The sequence below is a fragment of the Salvelinus alpinus genome, chromosome 27 (assembly GCF_045679555.1).
Source record: "Salvelinus alpinus chromosome 27, SLU_Salpinus.1, whole genome shotgun sequence".
Lineage (NCBI taxonomy): Eukaryota > Metazoa > Chordata > Actinopteri > Salmoniformes > Salmonidae > Salvelinus > Salvelinus alpinus.
The window spans coordinates 15,623,585-15,643,400 of record NC_092112.1 but is presented as its reverse complement, the minus strand read 5'-3'; the positions used below and the strand labels follow the sequence as shown (position 1 = coordinate 15,643,400).

General features: G+C 42.1%; 1 protein-coding gene across 1 annotated transcript; it reads left to right on the top strand.

Moving 5' to 3' along the window:
• Positions 1 to 468: 468 nt before the first annotated feature.
• LOC139556014 (mitotic checkpoint serine/threonine-protein kinase BUB1 beta-like) lies at positions 469 to 19,142 on the top strand. Its single transcript, XM_071369474.1, has 23 exons — positions 469 to 591; positions 1,343 to 1,484; positions 1,724 to 1,783; positions 2,045 to 2,189; positions 3,462 to 3,658; positions 3,916 to 4,052; positions 4,339 to 4,532; positions 4,771 to 4,871; positions 7,761 to 7,975; positions 8,325 to 8,428; positions 9,031 to 9,164; positions 9,613 to 9,647; positions 9,809 to 9,871; positions 10,086 to 10,126; positions 10,358 to 10,587; positions 11,902 to 12,071; positions 12,743 to 12,883; positions 13,007 to 13,095; positions 13,336 to 13,497; positions 13,978 to 14,108; positions 14,348 to 14,513; positions 14,973 to 15,088; positions 18,830 to 19,142. The coding sequence occupies exons 2-23, from the start codon at positions 1,351 to 1,353 to the stop codon at positions 18,960 to 18,962; spliced, it is 2,898 nt and encodes a 965-aa protein (XP_071225575.1). The 5' UTR covers positions 469 to 591; positions 1,343 to 1,350; the 3' UTR covers positions 18,963 to 19,142.
• The last annotated feature ends 674 nt before the right edge of the window (positions 19,143 to 19,816 follow it).

Genomic DNA, 19,816 nt, shown 5'->3' with positions numbered 1-19,816 from the left:
CCTTCACTCCAGGCTGCAGGGGTTTCCTTTCACTTGCAGGATCCTGACATTTATAATGTTAAGGTGAACTTTGTGGCCTTTATAGCTATGGTGATAAATGTCACTGCCAAGGTGGAGAGAAGGTCCAGGAAGATAGAAATCATTGTGGAAGCGGCAGAGCGGTTCCTGGGGCTGAAAGATTTCCGGTGAAGGAGTTACATGGAATATTTTCACAAGCCGTACCACCCTCTCAGGCCCTAGAGCCTGAGAAGGGAGATATGGAGAATTGAAAGAAGGAAGAAGTGGGAGTTTTGTTTTGCTTTTTCAATGAAACATTTTTATTTGGGTGGATTAAGTTAGTTTCCCTATAACATATGGCTTTTCTTTTGACCTTGCTTTGGCTTCAACCCATCCAGTTGGTGGCGGCAACACACCTTTTTGGGTTGTAGTCCGCCATAAAACTCACAGACGAAGAAGACAAATAGGCGGATCAAAAAATATATAATCCAATCGCTTTCGTCCTTTGCTGGCGGTTCATTTTAAATGTGTGGAAAGCACAGACGTAACCAGCTGTAGCCAACTTTTGCATTTTAAGATTTGAGAAGAGAAACGGTAAATATATTTTGTATAATTACAGAAACTGTAAATTGTCTTTAGCTAGCCAAGTTTGAGTTGTACATTACATAATGTATGTAACGTTAGCTACCACTAACGTTAGCTACCACTAACGTTACAAGCTCACAAACTCGACCGGTCCCTTTCATTAAGCTAGCTAACGTTAGTTATAAAATAACTGTGTTGCTGCCAAACTAACGTTAGCTTGAAGCTGGTAACGTTAGTATTTTAATGAGTGGCGTTTCAGCATTACTAAAATAACAAAAATGCAAACCAATAAAGTTAGCTCGCTAGTGTGTCATGAACAGCAGATTGCTGGCTAATGTTTGTTAAATCAACAAATGAGTCGTTTATAAAAATCTAAGTTGGCCTAAAGTCTGTCGATGTGCCCTTGAGTAAGGCACTTAAACACAATTTCTCCTGTCAAAGGCTATGGATATGAGCGTCTGCTAAATGACTAAACTGTAAATGTTACTTCAGCCACGTACTAACTGTTAGCTAGCTTGCGTTACTATTACCAAGTGTAAGCGTTTAAGTGTTTTTGTTTTGTATTCTAGTCGTAAATGAATATACGTTAGTAATGTAGAAGGAACACTGACAAATTCAGTACAATACGTCCAATATAACTTTAGTGAAGTGCGTATGTATGGTGTCATGTACACTGGTGTCATGTTATCTAGAATGTAGGCTACTTTTTATATTAGCAATTTAAAGTAACTAGCTAGTGAACATCCCCTTTTTTTCAAAGTTGTGGTTATGGCCCAGGTGGAGGCAGAACGGGAGCTGTTTAAAGAGAACATCCAGCCATTGAGAGAGGGATTGGCTGTGACTGGTCTGCACCTCAGCCACCAAGAGGGATCCAGCCATGCAGCTATCCAGCAACAGAGACAGTATGTCGACAACGCTGTCTTCACAATGTTACTAGCTAGCTATATTCAACCAGTTTAGGTTTGGTGATAAGAATCACTGTCCGGGCTATTCTGTTTTGGTTTTGTGTAGAGATATATTATAATATCTGTTCTAGAATTTGGTATTGTGTCGATTTGTTGATTTTCTACATGTGGCGTATCTTTAAAAGTTCACACAGACTCAGTCTATAAAATTGAAAGCTCCGTCTTGTGCCCCACAGAGCGTTTGAATTGGAACTCCGTATGTACACTGGAGATGATCCACTTGATATCTGGGATAGGTGAGATGTGCAGCAGCATATGCAATTCACCTCACTCAGTAACACCACACACACAGAGGTTTAGACATACACTTCCCCATGCTCCCTAACTTCACCTGCCATGATGGTTTTTGTGTGATCTGTTTTATTTTTGTATAGGTCAATTTTTTAAAATCCTGTTAAACCTGCTTCCAATCCAAAATGTCCCTCTGGACAATAGTTTGACCACAGACACACACACACTCTGGGACCATACACAACTTTGGCTTCTGTGTTGTGCAGGTACCTAAAATGGATACTCGAGACCTACCCCCAGGGTAGTAAAGCGAGCAGTCTTACGGCCATGCTGGAGAGGGCTGTGCAGCTCTTTGCTCATGACAAGAAATACTACGATGACCCCCGTTACATCAACCTCTGGATCAATTTGGTGAGTGGCTAGTCCATGTCGTTACTGCGTGATCCTCCACTACCGCCCTGTATTAAACGACGTTGAACTCCATAGACAAACTCCGCTAACGCCCTGGACCAGAGCTAGTGAGCGGCAACATGACATGGATTGCCAAAAGGTGAAGGAATACCGATAGCCTCGTGTGCCCCGTTCTATGATCACACTCTGGTGGTCAATGAGAATATCTACATTTTATGCGTGATCTTGTTCATATCCAATTTGTTTATAGAGTTAAGCAAGAGCTAAGGCAGGTTATTGCCCACTCATACAACATCACACTTGCAAACGCATGCTTTACTAAGTATAGCCTGGAATATTGTAATCCAAATGAAATATTGCTCAGTTTCATTGTTTCCCTTCATTGACAATAGTGAAATGGAGTGATATTCGCTGTATTCCCCAAGCTAATACTAGGTGTAATAATGCATGTTTACAGCCATGTTTAGATGCTCGTATCAATTTGTATGAAAATGTGAACGGGTTGGAACATACATTTTCCAATCATTCTGAAAATAATCTCTATTTATTTTGTTCTGTTCCGACCGGAAGATTAAAGTTCTGAACCAATTAGAACCCCAAAAAGTATCAGTTTATAGTTTTTGTTAAAAAAAAAAAAAAAAGGTACCTAGTGAAATCAATCGTTTTGACATTTGGCTATTTAATTTACTCCACCAATTAGCATGGATAGAGCAGCTGGCTATGGAATGGGTAAGCTAGTTGATGGACAGATACTGTAAGTGTTAGAGGCAACGGACAGTTCACGGGTGAGGAGAGAGGGTGGACATGGAGGGAGCTTGGCTTAAAATGCAGACCATCATGATGTGGCTTGGAATGTGTTTAGGCTATTACTAGCAATTTCACTGAATTATATACTAGACATTAGGAGTGTTTTTGGAACAAAAAATAACAACCGGTTCTCAAGATTTGAAAATGTTTGTTACAGTTCCTCTATTTTTTGGGGGTTCTGTTCATCGAACCTTTTCCAACCCCTGCCGTTCAATATACTGTACATTACTACTGGGTAAAGCACAGACATTGGCTTGCATGCTATCACTACCCACCTGTGTGCATCGATACAGAACTCTGAACATTTGACACAGCTTGGGTTGTGTTCATTAGGGTACGCAATGGAAAAGTTCTAAGTTATTTTGCAACATTAAACGAAAATTAGATTTTCTTATTGGACAAGTCCAGGTAGTTCCTCCTTATTTGAGTTTGTTTTGGTGCCTAATGGACACTGCTGTTTTGTAGGCCCAGAACAGCATGGAGCCCCTGGAAATGTTCAGCTACATGCAGGCCAACGGCATCGGACTCACTCGGGCTGACCTTTACATTACCTGGGCGGAGGAGTTCGTGAAGCACGGCAACTTCCAGAAGGCAGACGCCATCTTCCAAGAGGGACTTAAGTGCGGAGCCCAGCCCATGGATAAACTTCAGCAATATCATAAGTGTGTGCTCCTTGTCTCTGTCCATTCCTTATTAGCTGTCCTATGTCTGCCTCTGTCTAAGTCATATACGGAAGGAAGTAGGCTGTAAACAATATGCCTCATTACAAATAAGTCATAGTATTTAGATTTTCATTTGTACTGAACAGAATGTACTATTAGTTCATAGTAATTACTTTAGCGTGATTTAATGAGTATTTAGGCACAGCCCTTGTCCTTGCTTTTCTTGTGGTTTGGTGATTATTATTTTTTCCTTTTAGTGGTTTCCAGGCCAGGGTGGCCCATCAGGCTATGTCTGCAACTGAGGAACAAGAACCAGCAAGAACCAGTATGGTAGACCTGAGACCACGGGGGAGGAAGAAGGACGTCGCACCAGTCAATCGAACAGAGGCTGCAGGTTAGCCCTTTGTGGTCGTTACTAGGGGTTTTGCTGCAAAGTTGCTGCACTACGAATGGGTGTGTAGATGGGGCTTTCTCAGCCAATCGGCGCTGTTCTGAATTCAATGCCGTCTTTGAGGAAAGTGGATCCAGAGTCGGATCTTGGTTGATGTTTAGAAAATGTTCTAAAATGCAGTATTTTCAGATGAAATGCTGTACTTTGACGCAAGAAAAACCCATTGAGCCTTTGGTTAAAAGTAAAGTAGGGATGTAGCGGTTGAGAACTGTTTTGCTATCTTTGGTAGGACACTCTCGAAGGCTGAACTTGCAGTTGCCCAGACGGTCCGCTCGCCACATCCAGAAAAACCCGATCCTGGGGTTTAACGAGAACCAGGCAGATTCCCTTCAAGCTTCAGAACTGAAGCTGGAACCCTGGATGGCACCACCCAGCAGCAGGGCCAAAGAGAATGAAGTCATGCCTGAGCAATTGGCCGACAAGGTTTGACCGCCGATCTCCATAGATAACTTGACCTGTCATTTTCATTGCATCAATGTGCACTGTTTCTAATCTGAGACTTTGTCGAGATGGCTTGCCAGTAGTGAATAGAATTGAGTTGGTAGACTTGGGTTTGTGTTTTAATATGGAACTAATACCATTTTCTGTGGAACCTTTTTGTATTTGACTGTTTATAACTTATTATTAAGCCATTTTAAGGGGGTGTTCTTTGTCATGGCAGATTCCCCAGAAGTCGTGGTGTTCTGCCTCCAGTGTAACGGTCCCTGCCAGCAGGCTCAACTTCCATCCTTTTGTGGAGGAGGGTGACCAGACCCCTTCTGTGTGAGTAGTGGAGGAGGGTGACCAGACCCCTTCTGTGTGAGTAGTGGAGGAGGGTGACCAGACCCCTTCTGTGTGAGTAATGGAGGACCAAAAAAAGCAGATACTTAAAAAATATATATGTTTGTAATAATGACAATTACAACAATACTCAATGAATAATGAACACTTATTTTTATTTAATACATACATAAAATCAATTTAGTCTCATAAATAATTAAACATGTTCAATTTGGTTTAAATAATTCAAAAACCGTGTTGAAGGTGACAGTGCAATGTAAAAAAAATAAAAAAATAAAAAAAATAATAAAAAATAATAATAATAAAAAAAGCTTGCGTTCAAGTTTCTTGCTCAGAACATATGAAAGCTGGTGGTTCCTTTTAACATGTCTTCAATATTCCCAGTTAAGAAGTTTTAGGTTATTATAGGACTATCTATACCAGGGGTGTCAAACATACGGCCCGCGGGCCGGAACCAGCCCCCAAGGAGGTTCGATCAGGCCCGCAGGATAATTTGAAAGTGGAAAAAATGCATAAAAGACATGGAATTAATATTTTTAATTCGCTGCAATTCATGGATTATCCGCTAAGGGGCGCACTCTTTCCATCAGAGTAGAAGACAAGCCGCATCACTGAGACAGACTGAAAACAGCAGACGGTATCAATGCGCCATCTGCTGCTTGTTACGACGTTGTTAATACCTTGGTCTCTACCTCTCCGCTACACCCTCATTAGCCAAAATGTCGTTATCCAAACGGAGAAAAGTAGATAAGGAGTGTAGAATTTTCAAAGAAAAATGGACCACGTCCTATTTATTTACAGAGATGCACGGAAAACCTTCGTGCTTGGTGTGTTTGCAACAAGTTTCGGTATTTCGGTACCTTTAAAATGCTGCCTTAGATACTGTTTGCATTGAAAGAATACAGCTCTGTGAAGATGAATCCTTACTGTGGTGATTTAAAAAATGTGCACTTTAATGTTAGTCAGCAGCTTCAAAACAAAAGTTGTGTGATGGAATTCTACTGTTCATACAACTCCATAAATTTTCAGTATGTATTGTATGTGTATGTATGTTTCATGTATGAAGTTTACAGATTTACAGGACAGGCGAACACTTTCTTCATTACACATTTAAAATCACTCTCCTTAGTTTGTAAGGTGTACGCAGGGATTACATTTAGATTTTATATGCGTATGTGTAAGTGGTTTAAAAATTCCTTTCTTTAAAAGTCTCATTTAATCTTAAAGTGCATTACTATATTTTTCAGTACCAATTAAAGTTTTGTGCCTTTGTACAATCAGTGGGATCAGTTGCAATGCATATTTGTGAATGATAAAAGTAAATTGCACATTTGTCTAAGGAAATATGAGGTGTTTCATGAAATGTTTTGTAAAAGGATAGTTCATTAAATTTCAATATTTTCCTAATGTTCTTGTGCTTCTTTACACCAAAACAAAGGAAAGACATGATATTTTGGTTATTTATAGCAGAGTATGGTATAATTTTAATGGTCCGGCCCACTTGACATCTCCCTAGGCCGTATGTGGCCCACGATGCGAAATGAGTTTGACACCCCTGATCTATACCATTTGTATTTCATAGACCTTTGACTATTGGATGTTCTTATAGGCACTATAGTATTGCCAGCCTAATCTCGGGAGTTGATAGGCTTGAAGTAATAAACAGCGCTGTGATTGAAACATTGTGAAAATCTGCTGGCAAACGGAGAAAAGTGTGGTTTGAATAAATGCTTACGAGCCTGCTGCTGCCTACCACCGCTCAGTCAGACTGCTCTATCAAATATGAAATCATAGACTTAATTATAATATAATAAACACACAAATACGAACCTTAGGTCATTAATATGGTCAAGTCCGGAAACTATCATTTCGAAAACAAAAAGTTTATTCTTCTAGTGAAATACGGAACCGTTCCGTGTTTTATCGAACAGGTGGCAACCTTAAGTTTAAATATTGCTGTTACATTGCACAACCTTCAATGTTATGTCATAATTATGTAAAATTCTGGCAAATTAATTACGGCCTTTGTTAGGAAGAAATGGTCTTCACACGGTTCGCAACGAGCCAGGCGGCCCAAACTGCTGCATGTACCCGGACTGTGCTTACACTGAACGCAAGAGAAGTGACACAATTTCAGCCACTGCATTGATTATATGCAACGCATGACAAGCTAGTTAAACTAGTAATATCATCAACCATGTGTAGTTATCTAGTGATTTATGTTTTTTTATTTATATAAGATAAGTTTAATGCTAGCTGGGAACTTACCATGGCTCCTTGCTGCCTGCACTCGCGTAACAGGTGGTCAGCCTGCCCCGCAGTCTCCTCGTGGATTGCAATATAATCGGCGTCCAAAAATTCCAATTACTGATTGTTATGAAAACTTGAAATCGACCCTAGTTCACCAGCCATTCCGATTAATCGGTTGACCTCTAGACCAGACCCCTTCTGTGTGAGTAGTGGAGGAGGGTGACCAGACCCCTTCTGTGTGAGTAGTGGAGGAGGACTAAAGTTGACTCAAGCAGCTGATCAAGGGCCAGGTTAGAGGAACTCCCCTCATGGTTAAAGATGGACTCTGCAAACTAATTTTGTTGTTACAAATGTCTCAAGTGTAAAGAGTAAGGTTCATAAATGCATATAAAGAACACTCGCATGAATTTTCTACCTGTTCAGAATTAATGTTGGTGCATATTCTGGTCAAAAATGTGTTTTAGTAAAAGGAGTAAGTTACAAGAAGTTAATGCCTAAACTCTCAATGGTCTGGTTATGCTCTTAGAAACCATGGAAACTCTTGTTTGCAGTAGGCTAGCTAATGTCTTATCTCTTGACTAAATGCAGCAAAAATAATCTCCCCTTTCTCCACGGCTACAGGTCTGAGTGTAAGATTGACCCGGCAGTGAACACTGTCCTCTCTGATCACCCGCCCCCCTCCAAAGAGGAGTCTGCGTTGGAGGAGGAGGGAGGAGGCGGGGTGAAGGAACAGAGCATGTACCTCAAAGAGCTGCTGCTGAATGGCGCTGTGGAGCTGAGCATCGAAGAGCTGCGTGCCGAACACTACTTCGCACGCAAGCGGCAAGAAATCGAAGGTTACCATTGGACAGTAACTGTTACATTATACCTGGGATGTTCCATGACATTTGACATATTTCCTGTTTTCACATGCATCTTTTAAAGTATATACATACAACCGATATTGATTTGGTCAAAATACTTGGGTAAAGCTGTGTGTGTCCATGTTCATGTAAATTGTCGGGGAATAAAATGGGCTACTGTGCTTTCGCCTGCTGTTTCACACGGTCACTCGGGGCCTACCATTTTGTCTTCTTACTTTATTTATTTTTTTCACTGATTTTCTCTCATATTGGCATATTCCCTCAAGGTCAACCACCCATGACTCTTTATTCATTGTTTATTCCCTCCCTTTCCTTTGGATAGAGACAATTCAACAGCAGAACCAAGCCAAAGAGAGGCTGAGGCAACAGATAGATGAGAAGCAACGACTGCTTCAGTTGCAGCAATCCCAGCAACGATCACAACAGGCAAGTGGCAAAGACTCTTAATCTACGGTTGTGTTCATTAGGGCACATCGTAGCAACACGTTTTGTAACAAAGTGTCTCTTATTGGATAAATTCAGCTATTATCTACCCCTTTCGTTGCATTTCGTGCCTACTGAACACTACCCTGGTTTGAGATATCTGAGCTTGCATTGCAAATGTCTAATTTGTTTTGCAATTGTGATTTGCCGTCCCTTTTTCTTTTCAGTTGGAGGTCTGTTTAGGAAACCCAGCTAGAAAGTGTTTAGACAAACTGCAGAGGTCATTGATGTCGACTGTGAAAGCAACTTGTTTGGGATAGTTAATATGGTTATCTGCTACTAGACTATCTTGGTCGTGTTCAGTAGAGCGCACCGTAGCCAGTATTTCCCCAGTTTAATATTTTTTTTGTATAGATGTATGCCCCAGGAAGACCCAACTTTACTCTGCCACTGCTTCTGAAAAATATCCTAGGGGTTGCAACAGGAAAATTAGTTTCTTATTGGACAAGTTAGTTTCTAAACATTTTCTCATTACTGAACACAACCCTGCTGTCTAAAAGCGATTTCATGCAACATAAACAATTTTCCTAACTTTTTGCTCCTAGATCGTCACTGGGACCGAGTCCATGCAAATAACAGAGTGTAGGTCTGGAACTGTCCTACCTACCAGCCAACAGAATGCAATGGCCTTCCAGATCTTTGATGAAGGATCCCAGTCTGGCTCTGCACATGGGTCTGGGTAAGCCATTGAGAATCCTGTCATATATCACGGCATTAATAAACATTATAAACTGGGTGGTTCAAGCCCTGAATTCTGATTGGCAGACAGCAGTTGTATATCAGACGGTATGCCAAGTGTATGACAAAACATTTATTTTTAGTGCACTAATTACATTGGTAACCAGTTTATAATAGCAATAAGGCTCCTCTAGGGTTAGTGATAGATCGATGTGTATGTGTATATATATATAATATATATATCACGGCTACGGGCTGCGTTCAGGCACTCCGCGTTGCATCGTGCTTAAGAACAGACCTTAGCTGTGGTATATTGACCGTATAGCCCACCTCGGGCCTGATTGCTTAAGTCTAGTTTACATTGTCATAGGCAGTCAAACAAATCATATTTTCACATGCATGAATTAGGCTATATGACAATGAAATGTCTCCCCCATTTTACTTTACAGAAACCCTATTCCCCGTGAAAAGGACATGTTTCCAGGTTTGTGTTCATTACAGTATGCATCTACGCTATACATGCTATAACGCTATACATGCAACATACAAAAAAATGTGAGGTAAAAAAAATATTAGATATTTGATAGTCAATTATCAACTTTGACCTGTACTTGAGGTCTTTCTCTGACTTGATTGCTATTTTAGATGATGTTTTCCTACCTGCTGGAGACAGAGGTCTTTGCTTTAAGACTCCATACCCGTTTCCAGGTAATTCTGAATGAACACAAGTCCTCTAAATGCCAACCTGCTTCAAAACTATATTAAGGAAGTTTTGTAACATGGGTTAAAACATGTTATTTTAACACAGTACTATTATTTGGATAACTAATAATTATGCGGGAACAATGACACTAATCAAAGTATTTCAGACTTTTCCATGCACTTCAAAGGTGATATTTTTTTTTTTTTTTTTTTTTGACAGGTGGCAGTATCCCCCGCTCTGCACGAACTCAATTATATAAGGTTTGGACAGTTTTTGTAACTGAAATTTAAATTTTGTGTTACAAAGTGACCTCTCTAATCTAGTACAGTTCAGGCAAGACCTGAATGTATAGCCTGTTCCCAGATCTGTTTGTGCGGTCTTGCTAACTCAGACCTGAGCTCAGTCTAGTGTACGTATGTTATCTGTTGGAAGTTCCTAGTTGCACAAAAAAATCATATCAATAGGTAGATTGATTGACTTGTACCATCCAGAACTTCCCAGAGAGAACAGAGTCCCTGAACGAGGAGGTGGTCAGCGGCCACAAGAACAAGACTCTGTGCTCCAGCCCAGAGGACACGCAGGACTTTGTGAAGGCCGCCAAGATGGCCTCCTCTCCTTATCACGCCATGGGACAGAGGGCGGTCTCGCCCAACGCTGGCATTCTGACCAAGGAGCCCGGCATTAACCCTCAACTTGACTCGGACGGAAGGAAGAAGCTCAGGTATAGTTTGACCACCCAATGACTTGACCCGACTGACAAGTCCACTAGCCTTATTGAGAGTTTGATGGCAGCGAGCTCTGTAGCTTGTCCCCTTTCCCTCCCGGAGTCATTCCCAGAGTTTGTTATTATTATTATTATTATTTTTTTCAGATGCTCTTATCCAGAGCGACTTACAGTAGAGTGCATACATTTTATTACATTTTTTACATACTGAGACAAGGATCCCTACCCCTACCGGCCAAACCCTCCCTAACCCGGACGACCCTATGCCAATTGTGCGTCGCCCCACGGATCTCCCGGTTGCGGCCGGCTGCGACAGAGCCTGGGCGCGAACCCAGAGACTCTGGTGGCGCAGCTAGCACTGCGATGCAGTGCCCTAGACCACTGCGCCACCCGGGAGAATGACCCGGAGTCATTCTAAACCAACTCTGCCAGTGCAAGTGTAACGGATGTGAAATGGCTAGCTAGTTAGCGGGTACGCGCTACTAGCTTTTCAATCAGTTACGTCACTTGCTCTGAAACCTAGAAGTAGTGTTGCCCCTTGCTCTGCAAGGGCCGTGGCCTTTGTGGAGCGATGGGTAACGATGCTTCGTGGGCGACCGTTGTTGATGTGTGCAGAAGGTCCCTGGTTCGCGCCCGTGTCGGGGCGAGGGGACGGTTTAAAGTTATACTGTTACATTGATGCTGTTGACCCGGATCACTGGTTGCTGCGGAAAAGGAGGAGGTTGAAAGGGGGGTGAGTGTAACGGATGTGAAATGGCTAGCTAGTTAGCGGGTACGCGCTACTAGCGTTTCAATCAGTTACGTCACTTGCTCTGAAACCTAGAAGTAGTGTTGCCCCTTGCTCTGCAAGGGCCGTGGCCTTTGTGGAGCGATGGGTAACGATGCTTCGTGGGCGACCGTTGTTGATGTGTGCAGAGGGTCCCTGGTTCGCGCCCGTGTCGGGGCGAGGGGACGGTTTAAAGTTATACTGTTACACAAGTCATGATGATAAACCGGGGATGTGTTCATTGATGCGGGCACACCGTTGTAAAATGTTTTGAAGGTATCTGAAAATGACCCGTTTCTTATTGGACAAGTTCAGGTAGTACCTCCCCTCTTTACAACTCGTTTTCTTCAGTTTCATGCCAAATGAACACAACCCTGCTCAAATGGAAAATAAAGGGAAAAGTCATAACGTGCAGCTCTGAAGTTACCAACAATCTAAAACCCATTGTATTGCTTTCACCAATTATGTCAAAACATTAATTACTTCAAGAAAATATCTATTTGAACAGGGCACTTGTGACCATCTCCTTGATGTTTGCTCTGCAGCCCCATCCAAGAAGCCAGTCTGGAGGCTTGGGGCTCCATGGCTTCAGGTCCCACCTCCGCCTCCTCCGTGTGCACGAACTCTGGAGGAAAGGCCGTCCACCACCTCGGCAGGCTGGAGGAGAGCCACGCCGAACCCCACCTCGATGCCATGGACCAGAATTCACCATCCAGTGAGTATCTCGATGGTAGAGCATGGTGGTTTCAACTCCAGGGTTGTGTGTTTGATTCCCACGGGGGACCAGGACAGAGAAGGGGGGGAAGTGTGAAATGTATGCACTACTGTAAGTTGCTCTGCATAAGAGCCTGCTAAATGACGTAATTTAAATAAATAAAAATTATGGGGGAAAAATACTTTGCCAATGCTAAATTACACACAATCCTATTTCCAGTATAAATTCTTGCCTGCCTTTTCTTTGGCTTTCCAAGAAAGCCATATTTCACCTCAATCAATGTAAAAGTGTTGCACATGGCAGTTTAGTGGACCAAAAGAAAAGCATTCTATTAATTTTATTAAAATACCTTTTTTCATTTTGATTGTTTGTAATCTTATGTTTCAGTAGAAGCATTGGTCCATAGTAGGTAACTGTTAACTCCATGTGGTCCATAAGAAACTATTAGTTATGAATTCATGTGCTCAATTGCACACTGACATTTCATTTCACCTATTTAACACTGCTGAATCTGACTATTTGGGGGTTCAACCTAGTGCCCATTCACTTTGGATTCCATTCATTTTGTATGACTAGTATATTTAAGACTCTTGGCTTCACTAGGAGCTGTAAGGAATAAGTAAAGTCTATTTGATGTTGGAATGCCTTGTTCTTTCATCCTGGTATTGCAGTACAACCTGTGATTGAGGACCCTTGCAGTGTGAGGGTGAGACAACGGTTGCTGGATCAAGTGGACCTGAGCTCCTTTCCTAACTTCTACTCAGAGGATGGTCCCCTTCCCATGGCTGAGGAAGATGATGTGCTGATTCTAGGTAGTTCAACTAATAATGAATGCTGGACGGTTGGTTTAATGATGGCTGGACGGTTGGTTTAAATGACGGCTTATAACTCTACACCGCTTGTTCATCTTCTTGTTTTTACCGTCTTGCTTAAAGGGAACGACACCTTTGCTACCTATTCCAAGATGGACTATGAGAACTTTTCCATCTATGCAGGCCAAGGTGGGGGTGACGTTGCCATTAAGGTAAGGCAGTGAATGACTGAACTCAAAGTAGATTTAAACAGTCCTTCATGTGAGTTGATGAGTTGAATGATTTCCTACATGCCCGCCACTTGTTTTGCTATAAAGCTGAGGGATGGAGCTGGAGAAATCAAGTCCATATATGGTGCTATGGATGCAATGACTGACAGTACATGAGATCAACATGATGGTTTTGACATTCCAGTGAGTTGAGATCTAACACGTCACTCTTGCCTTGTGCAGCTGGAGCGCACTGCGGTGCCGTGGGACTTCTACATCGGCTCAAAACTGAGGGAGCGACTAGCCCGGGACTCCCAGGCACCCGTCCACGACGCGGGGCGCTGCTTCCTGTTCCAGGATGGCTGCGTCACGGTCCACAAGGCCCCCCAGCAGAGCACACTGCGTGTGGGTAGTTCCACCCCTGTCCTCCATGCATTATTGTACCCTTATAGAATCTGCTTTTTTTAAATACATTTTTTTACCTTTTATTTAACTAGGCAAGTCTTAAGAACAAATTCTTATTTTCAAAGACAGCCTAGGAACAGTGGGTTAACTTCCTTGTTCAGGGGCAGAATGACAGGTTTTTACCTTGTCAGCTCGGGGATTCGATCTTGCAACCTTTCCCCACCCATAAAATAACAATAGCTCGGCGTATAAACCATTTGCAAGATGTCATTTTATAGTCTACCTTGGGTCGTGTTCAGTAGGCATCAAACAGAAGAAAATGATCTGAAACGAGGAGGTTCTATTTGAACTTGTCCATTAAGAACCGCTAGTTGAGTTCTTTTTGCAAAAAAAACAATAGTTATGATGTAAATAACAGGATTCTGATTTTTTTTAAACAACCATTAAGGTCTGCGGTTCCCCTCCTTCTGTCATACACAGGAGGTGGCTGAGGAGTCCTTTGAGGAAATCGTGGCCTCCCTGGCCATGCAGACAGTGGAGCTGGTGAGACTCATGCACTCCTGCCACCTGATCCACGGAGCTCTCAGTCCAGACACACTGGTCATGAATCGGTATGCACACACACGGTCCAGCCACACATGCATACGAGTTGCCGAATGCAGACTTGCATGCGTTGTTCAGACTCCTGACATACAGGCATATTACTTACTCACTGTAGTCCTTGCATGCTTGCATACACTCGCTGTGGGAGATGAACAGTAGGGCTGTTTCCCTACATGTGGATTTGATCTTTAAATCCAGTCATATGATCTACTAGTCTTATTCTTCCTTTTCTCTGCTCCCCCCTCAGTCCTTCTGATGAACCAATGGATGAGATTGGTGCTGCCGTTGCGCTGGACTTCTCCTGCTCCGTGGACCTGGAGCTTCAGCCAGAGGTGACAGCAGCACACAGCCTCCCAGCAGCCCAGAACTTCATCACACAGGGCCTACTAGCCCCCTCTGCCAGCCCCTATCAGGTACGGTACACACCTGTCTACAGCCTCTTGTTGGCATCGTCACATCGCTACATGCTTTCCAGAGTCTAAAGTCAATGTTTCACTATTTTTAAATGATATGCACACCCCAAAAACCCCTGGCCTGCCCCCATCAGCATCTTTATACTTTATTTACATTATGTAAGATGTATTTTATTTATTGCATGGCCCCAATGCTCTTCTGTACCTCACCCATATGTGTTTCTCTTTTTAATCATGTTCTTCCCTTATGTAAGCTGCACTGCAATTAGGTTTTCTTTAATGTAAAATGTTCAATTGTGGTACGTATATTTAAATAAAACCCATCCTAAAGATCTACCCGATACCTCCATTTATGATTTGAGAGTTGCTCTCCCCTAGTTCAGTAGCTGTCGCTCTCCCCTAGTTCAGTAGCTGTCGCTCTCCCCTAGTTCAGTAGCTGTTGCTCTCCCCTGATTACAGGTGGATCTCCTGGGCATTGCAGAGACTGTCCACACTCTGCTGAAGAAGAGAACCATGCGCCTGGTTAAGGAAGACTCCGTGTGGACACTGGAGGAATATCAGGAAGCACATCCCAGGTATAGTACGGTTTCCTCTTGTCATGTCCTGCCGCTGGGTCCTCACCAGTTGCCACAGTCAGAAGGCCTGTCCTACTCGACCAATCGGATGAGGGGGTGTGAGGAACGACCAATCCGATGAGGGAGTATGTGTATGCAGACGAGAGACTTGCGTTGCTTGAATCTAGTGTTCATCAATGATTAGCTTATTTAATATCTAATAAACCAACCGTTTTAAATGCAGAGTCCTAATTGGATGTCTTATTCAAACTCTCCTAGTGAGCTTGTTTGCCCTTACTACTTGTGTTAAACCAAAATAGGTTTAATATCGGCATTGTTTTAAAAATGGCATGTTGACAAATTGACACCTTGATTTTTTTATTTAAAAAATCCACAAGTAAAATGTAGTTTCACAGATATTTCATTATTTTTTTAATATGACAAATTCAACCTTATTTGCTTTGTGAGGTGTTAAAGTTCACAGTTAGCCATTGTTATGTTAATGAAATCTGAAAAGTACCAGTGGCCTGGCTTTGGCCCCAAGTGAGAGATGGGTGCCGGGCCGCATAGATGGAAACTAAGTCTGAGCCTTTTGGGTAAAACACTGGGGTGAAACCTGTCTGGAAAGGTTCTATTAGTCCATCCACCCCCATCTTAGGAGGACAAATGTAACTTTGTTTTTAATGTTTTTGTTTTTTTACTGATATTTTGTTACATTTATTCCTGCACTTCACATACAGTACTTTTAATACACAGTATTATGTTTTGATATACACATTATATATCAAACTTGAACTCAAGAGATGCTATTTCGAAAATGAGGCATTTCCCACCAACCGGAATATGCCTCATCACACACCCTCATCTGATTGGTCCAGTAGGCGGGCCTTCTGACTTCGTGCCTGTTGTAACTAGTGATGACCCTGCGGCTGTCTGATGAGTGGTCATGGAGAGAATTATGAGGTTAGGAAGCCATTTAGGTATGTTGGAACACAACTGACTCCTGTCTTCCAATCCTCTTGTTTTTCACCATATTATCAAACACATTTATGTCACATGCGCCGACTACAACCGGTGTAGACTTCACTGTGAAAGGCCTATTTAACGAGCCCTTACCCAACAATGCAGAGTTTACATTTATTTAATTAGTTTTTTACAGATTTGCCAAAAAATAAATGGTAACACAATAAAATGACAGAGGCTATAGTATGTGCAGGGATACGAGGTAGAGGTAATATCTACATTTAGGTAGGAGTAAAGGTGAAGAGGCAATCGGGATAGATAATACACAGGGTATGTAAATAGTCAGCGTGGCCACTTGATTAACTGTTCAGCAGTCTTATGGCTCGGGGGTAGAAGCTGTTCAGGAGCCTTTTGGTTCCAGACTTGGTGCTCCTGTACTAGAGGTCGACCGATTTTATGATTTTTCAACGCCGATACCGATTAATCGGTCGAGTTTTGTATTTATTTATTTATATATATATTTTACAACAATACTGGACAAGCTCTTTTATTTTAACTTCATATAATACAAAAATAAATTATATTTCGTCTCAAATAAATAATGAAACATGCTCAATTTGGTTTAAATAATGCTAAAACAGTGTTGAAGAAAGTAAAAGTGCAAGATGTGCCATGTATAAAATAAAAAGCTAACGTTTAAGTTCGTTGCTCAGAACATATGAAAGCTGGTGGTTCAATATTCCCAGTTAGGTTTTAGGTTGTAGTTATTATAGGAATTATGACGGGTCGACTATTTCTCTCTACCATTTTGTATTTCGTATACCTTTGTCTATTGTATGTTCTAATAGTCACTTTATTGCCAGCCGAATCTCGGGAGTTGATGGGCTTGAAGTCATAAACAGAGATGTGAAGCAAGCATTGCTTAGAGCTGCTGGCAAAAGCAGTAAAGTTTGAATGAATGCTTACGAGCCTGCTGCTGCCTAAGTCGGGACTGCTCTATCAAATATGAAATCATAGACTTAATTATAATAAACACAGAAATACGAGCGTTAGGTCATTAATATGGTCAAATCCAGAAACTATCATTTCGAAAACAAAACGTTTATTCTTTCAGTGATTTACGGAACCGTTCAGTATTTTATCAAATGGGCTGCAACCCTAAGTCTAAATATTGCTGTTACATTGCACAACCTCAATGTTATGTCATAATTATGTAAAATTCTGGTAAATTAGTTCGCAACGAGCCAGGTGGCCCAAACTGTTGCATATACCCTGACTCTGCGTGCAATGAACACAGGAGAAGTGACACAATTTCCCTAGTTAATATTGCCTGCTAAAATTAATTTATTTTAACACAATATGCAGGTTTAAAAAAATATGTATATATATATATATAATCTGTAATTTTAAGAAAGGCATTGATGTTCATGGTTAGGTACATTCGTGCAAAGGTTGTGCTTTTTTTTGCAATTGTGCTTTTGATAATTAAGTCATCCCCCGTTTGGCAAAGTAGGCTGTGATTCGATGATAAATTAACAGGCACCTCATTGATTATATGCAACGCAGGACAAGCTAGGTAACCTAGTAATATCATCAACCATGTGTAGTTAACTATTGATTATGCTAAGGTTGATTGTTTTTTTGTATGTTTAATGCTAGCTAGCAACTTACCTTGGCTCCTTGCTGTACTCGCGTAACAGGTGGTCAGCCTGCCACGCAGTTTCCTCGTGGAATGCAATGTAATCGGCGTCCAAAAATGCTAATTACAGATTTTGTAAACTTGAAATCGGCCCCAATTAATCGGCTATCCTGTACCGCTTGCCGTGCGGGAGCAGAGAACAGTATGACCTGGGTGGCTGGAGTCTTTGACCATTTTTAGGGCTTTCCTCTGACAGCAGTTTCCATACCAAGTCATGATGCATTCAATGGTGCAGCTGTAGAACTTTGAGGAACTTAAAGCTCTCGACCAGCTCCACGACAGAGGGCCGAGCACACCCCCCGATGTGAATGGGGGGTGTGCTCGGCCCTCTGTTTACTGTAGTCGGTGATGAGACCTAATACCATTGCGTCGTCAGCAAACTTAATGATTGCGTCTGAGGCGTGCACGGCCACGCAGTTGTGGGTGAATGGAGTACAGGAGGGACCAAGCACGCGCCCCTGGGGGGCTCCCGTGTTGATGGTCAGCGTGGTGGATGTGTTGTTGCCTACCCTCCACCTGTAGACGGCCCGTCAGGAAGTCCAGGATCCACTTGCAGAGGGAGGAGTTCAGTCCCTGGGTCATTAGCTTGGAGGGCACTGGTGTTGAACGCTGCTGAGCTGTAGTCAATGAACAGTATTATCACGGAGGTGTTTCTTTTGTCCAGATTAGAGGGAAGTGTGGAGTACAATAGCGATTGCGACATCTGTTGGGGTGAATTGGAGTGGATCCAGGGTTTCTGTGATAATTGTGGTGAGCCATGACCAGCCTTTCAAAGCATTTCATGGCTACAGATGTGAGTGCTACGGGTCGGTAGTCATTCAGGCAGGTTACCTTAGTGTTCTTGGGCACAGGGACTATGGTAGTCTGCTTGAAACGTGTTGGTATTAGACTCGGACAGGTTGAAAATGTCAGTGAAGACGCTGGTCAGCGCAAGCTCTGAGGTATGCGTCCTAGTAATCAGTCTAGTCCTGGGCCTTGTACCAAATCCATGAAGAAGTGAACGAGTGAACAATTCTGGAGAAAGGACACATTATTAGATTATTGGGATGCAGATATTGTCTTTCATCCCCTGTCCCTCAAGCATATTCTTTTTATTTCAGTGACCGGAGCGATGCGTTTTGGAGCAAGTTCTTCCGGACCGTTCTGAATCCCGGAGACAGGCCTTCTGTATCAGTTCTCACAGAGCTACTTGAAGACATGAAGAAGTCTACATTTGCTTGCTATGGCGCCTAGTTTTTTTCCTAGCACTGCCTTCCTAGTGATATATCAGTGTGGCTACTTAGATTTTATTTGTCTCCTAGATGTTGCTGTTATTGTTTTGCTAGTCCCTTTGTTTTAACCTAATTTCAATGTAATTGTTTTTCTGTTAAATGCGATTGATTGTTCATAATAAAGTATAGGTCTTATTCATTATGACTGTTTTGCTTTTCAATGGTAGTATTCATTTTTAGGATGTACTGCCTATATATGGCCTGTAGAGGGTGTTGTCCTGGTGGCATCGATCATAGACCAGTCACCTCTGAACAGTTTATGGTACATAAACAGAATTCTGTACTGACATAAATCTGAGTTATGTCTTAAGTTAGAGCACGGCATACACTTGCAGTTAACCGGGGGGGGGGGCTGGCTGAAGTAACATAGTAAATCTAGAACACGTCAATTAGTGTAATTCACATTTGGTCTGACATGCAGTGCCTTCAGAAGGTATTCACAGCTCTTGACTTCTTGCACATTTTGTTACAGCCTGAATTGAAAATGGAATACATTTAGATTTGTTTTGTCACCTAAACACTACCCCAAAGTGATATTGTTTTGGGATATTTGTACAAATGAAAAGCTGAAATGTCAAGCCTAAATAAATTCAGAAGTATACATTTGCTTAAGTCACTCTGTACCCCCCCCACACACAATTTATCTGTAAGGTCCCTCAGTCGAGCAGTGAATTTTAAACACCCGGGGGGGGGGAGGTTGAATATCCCTTTGCGCATGGTGAAGTTATTAATTACGCTTTGGATGGTGTATCAATACATCCAGTTACTGAAAACATACAGGCGTCTTTCCTAACTCCGTTGCCGAAGAGGAAGGAA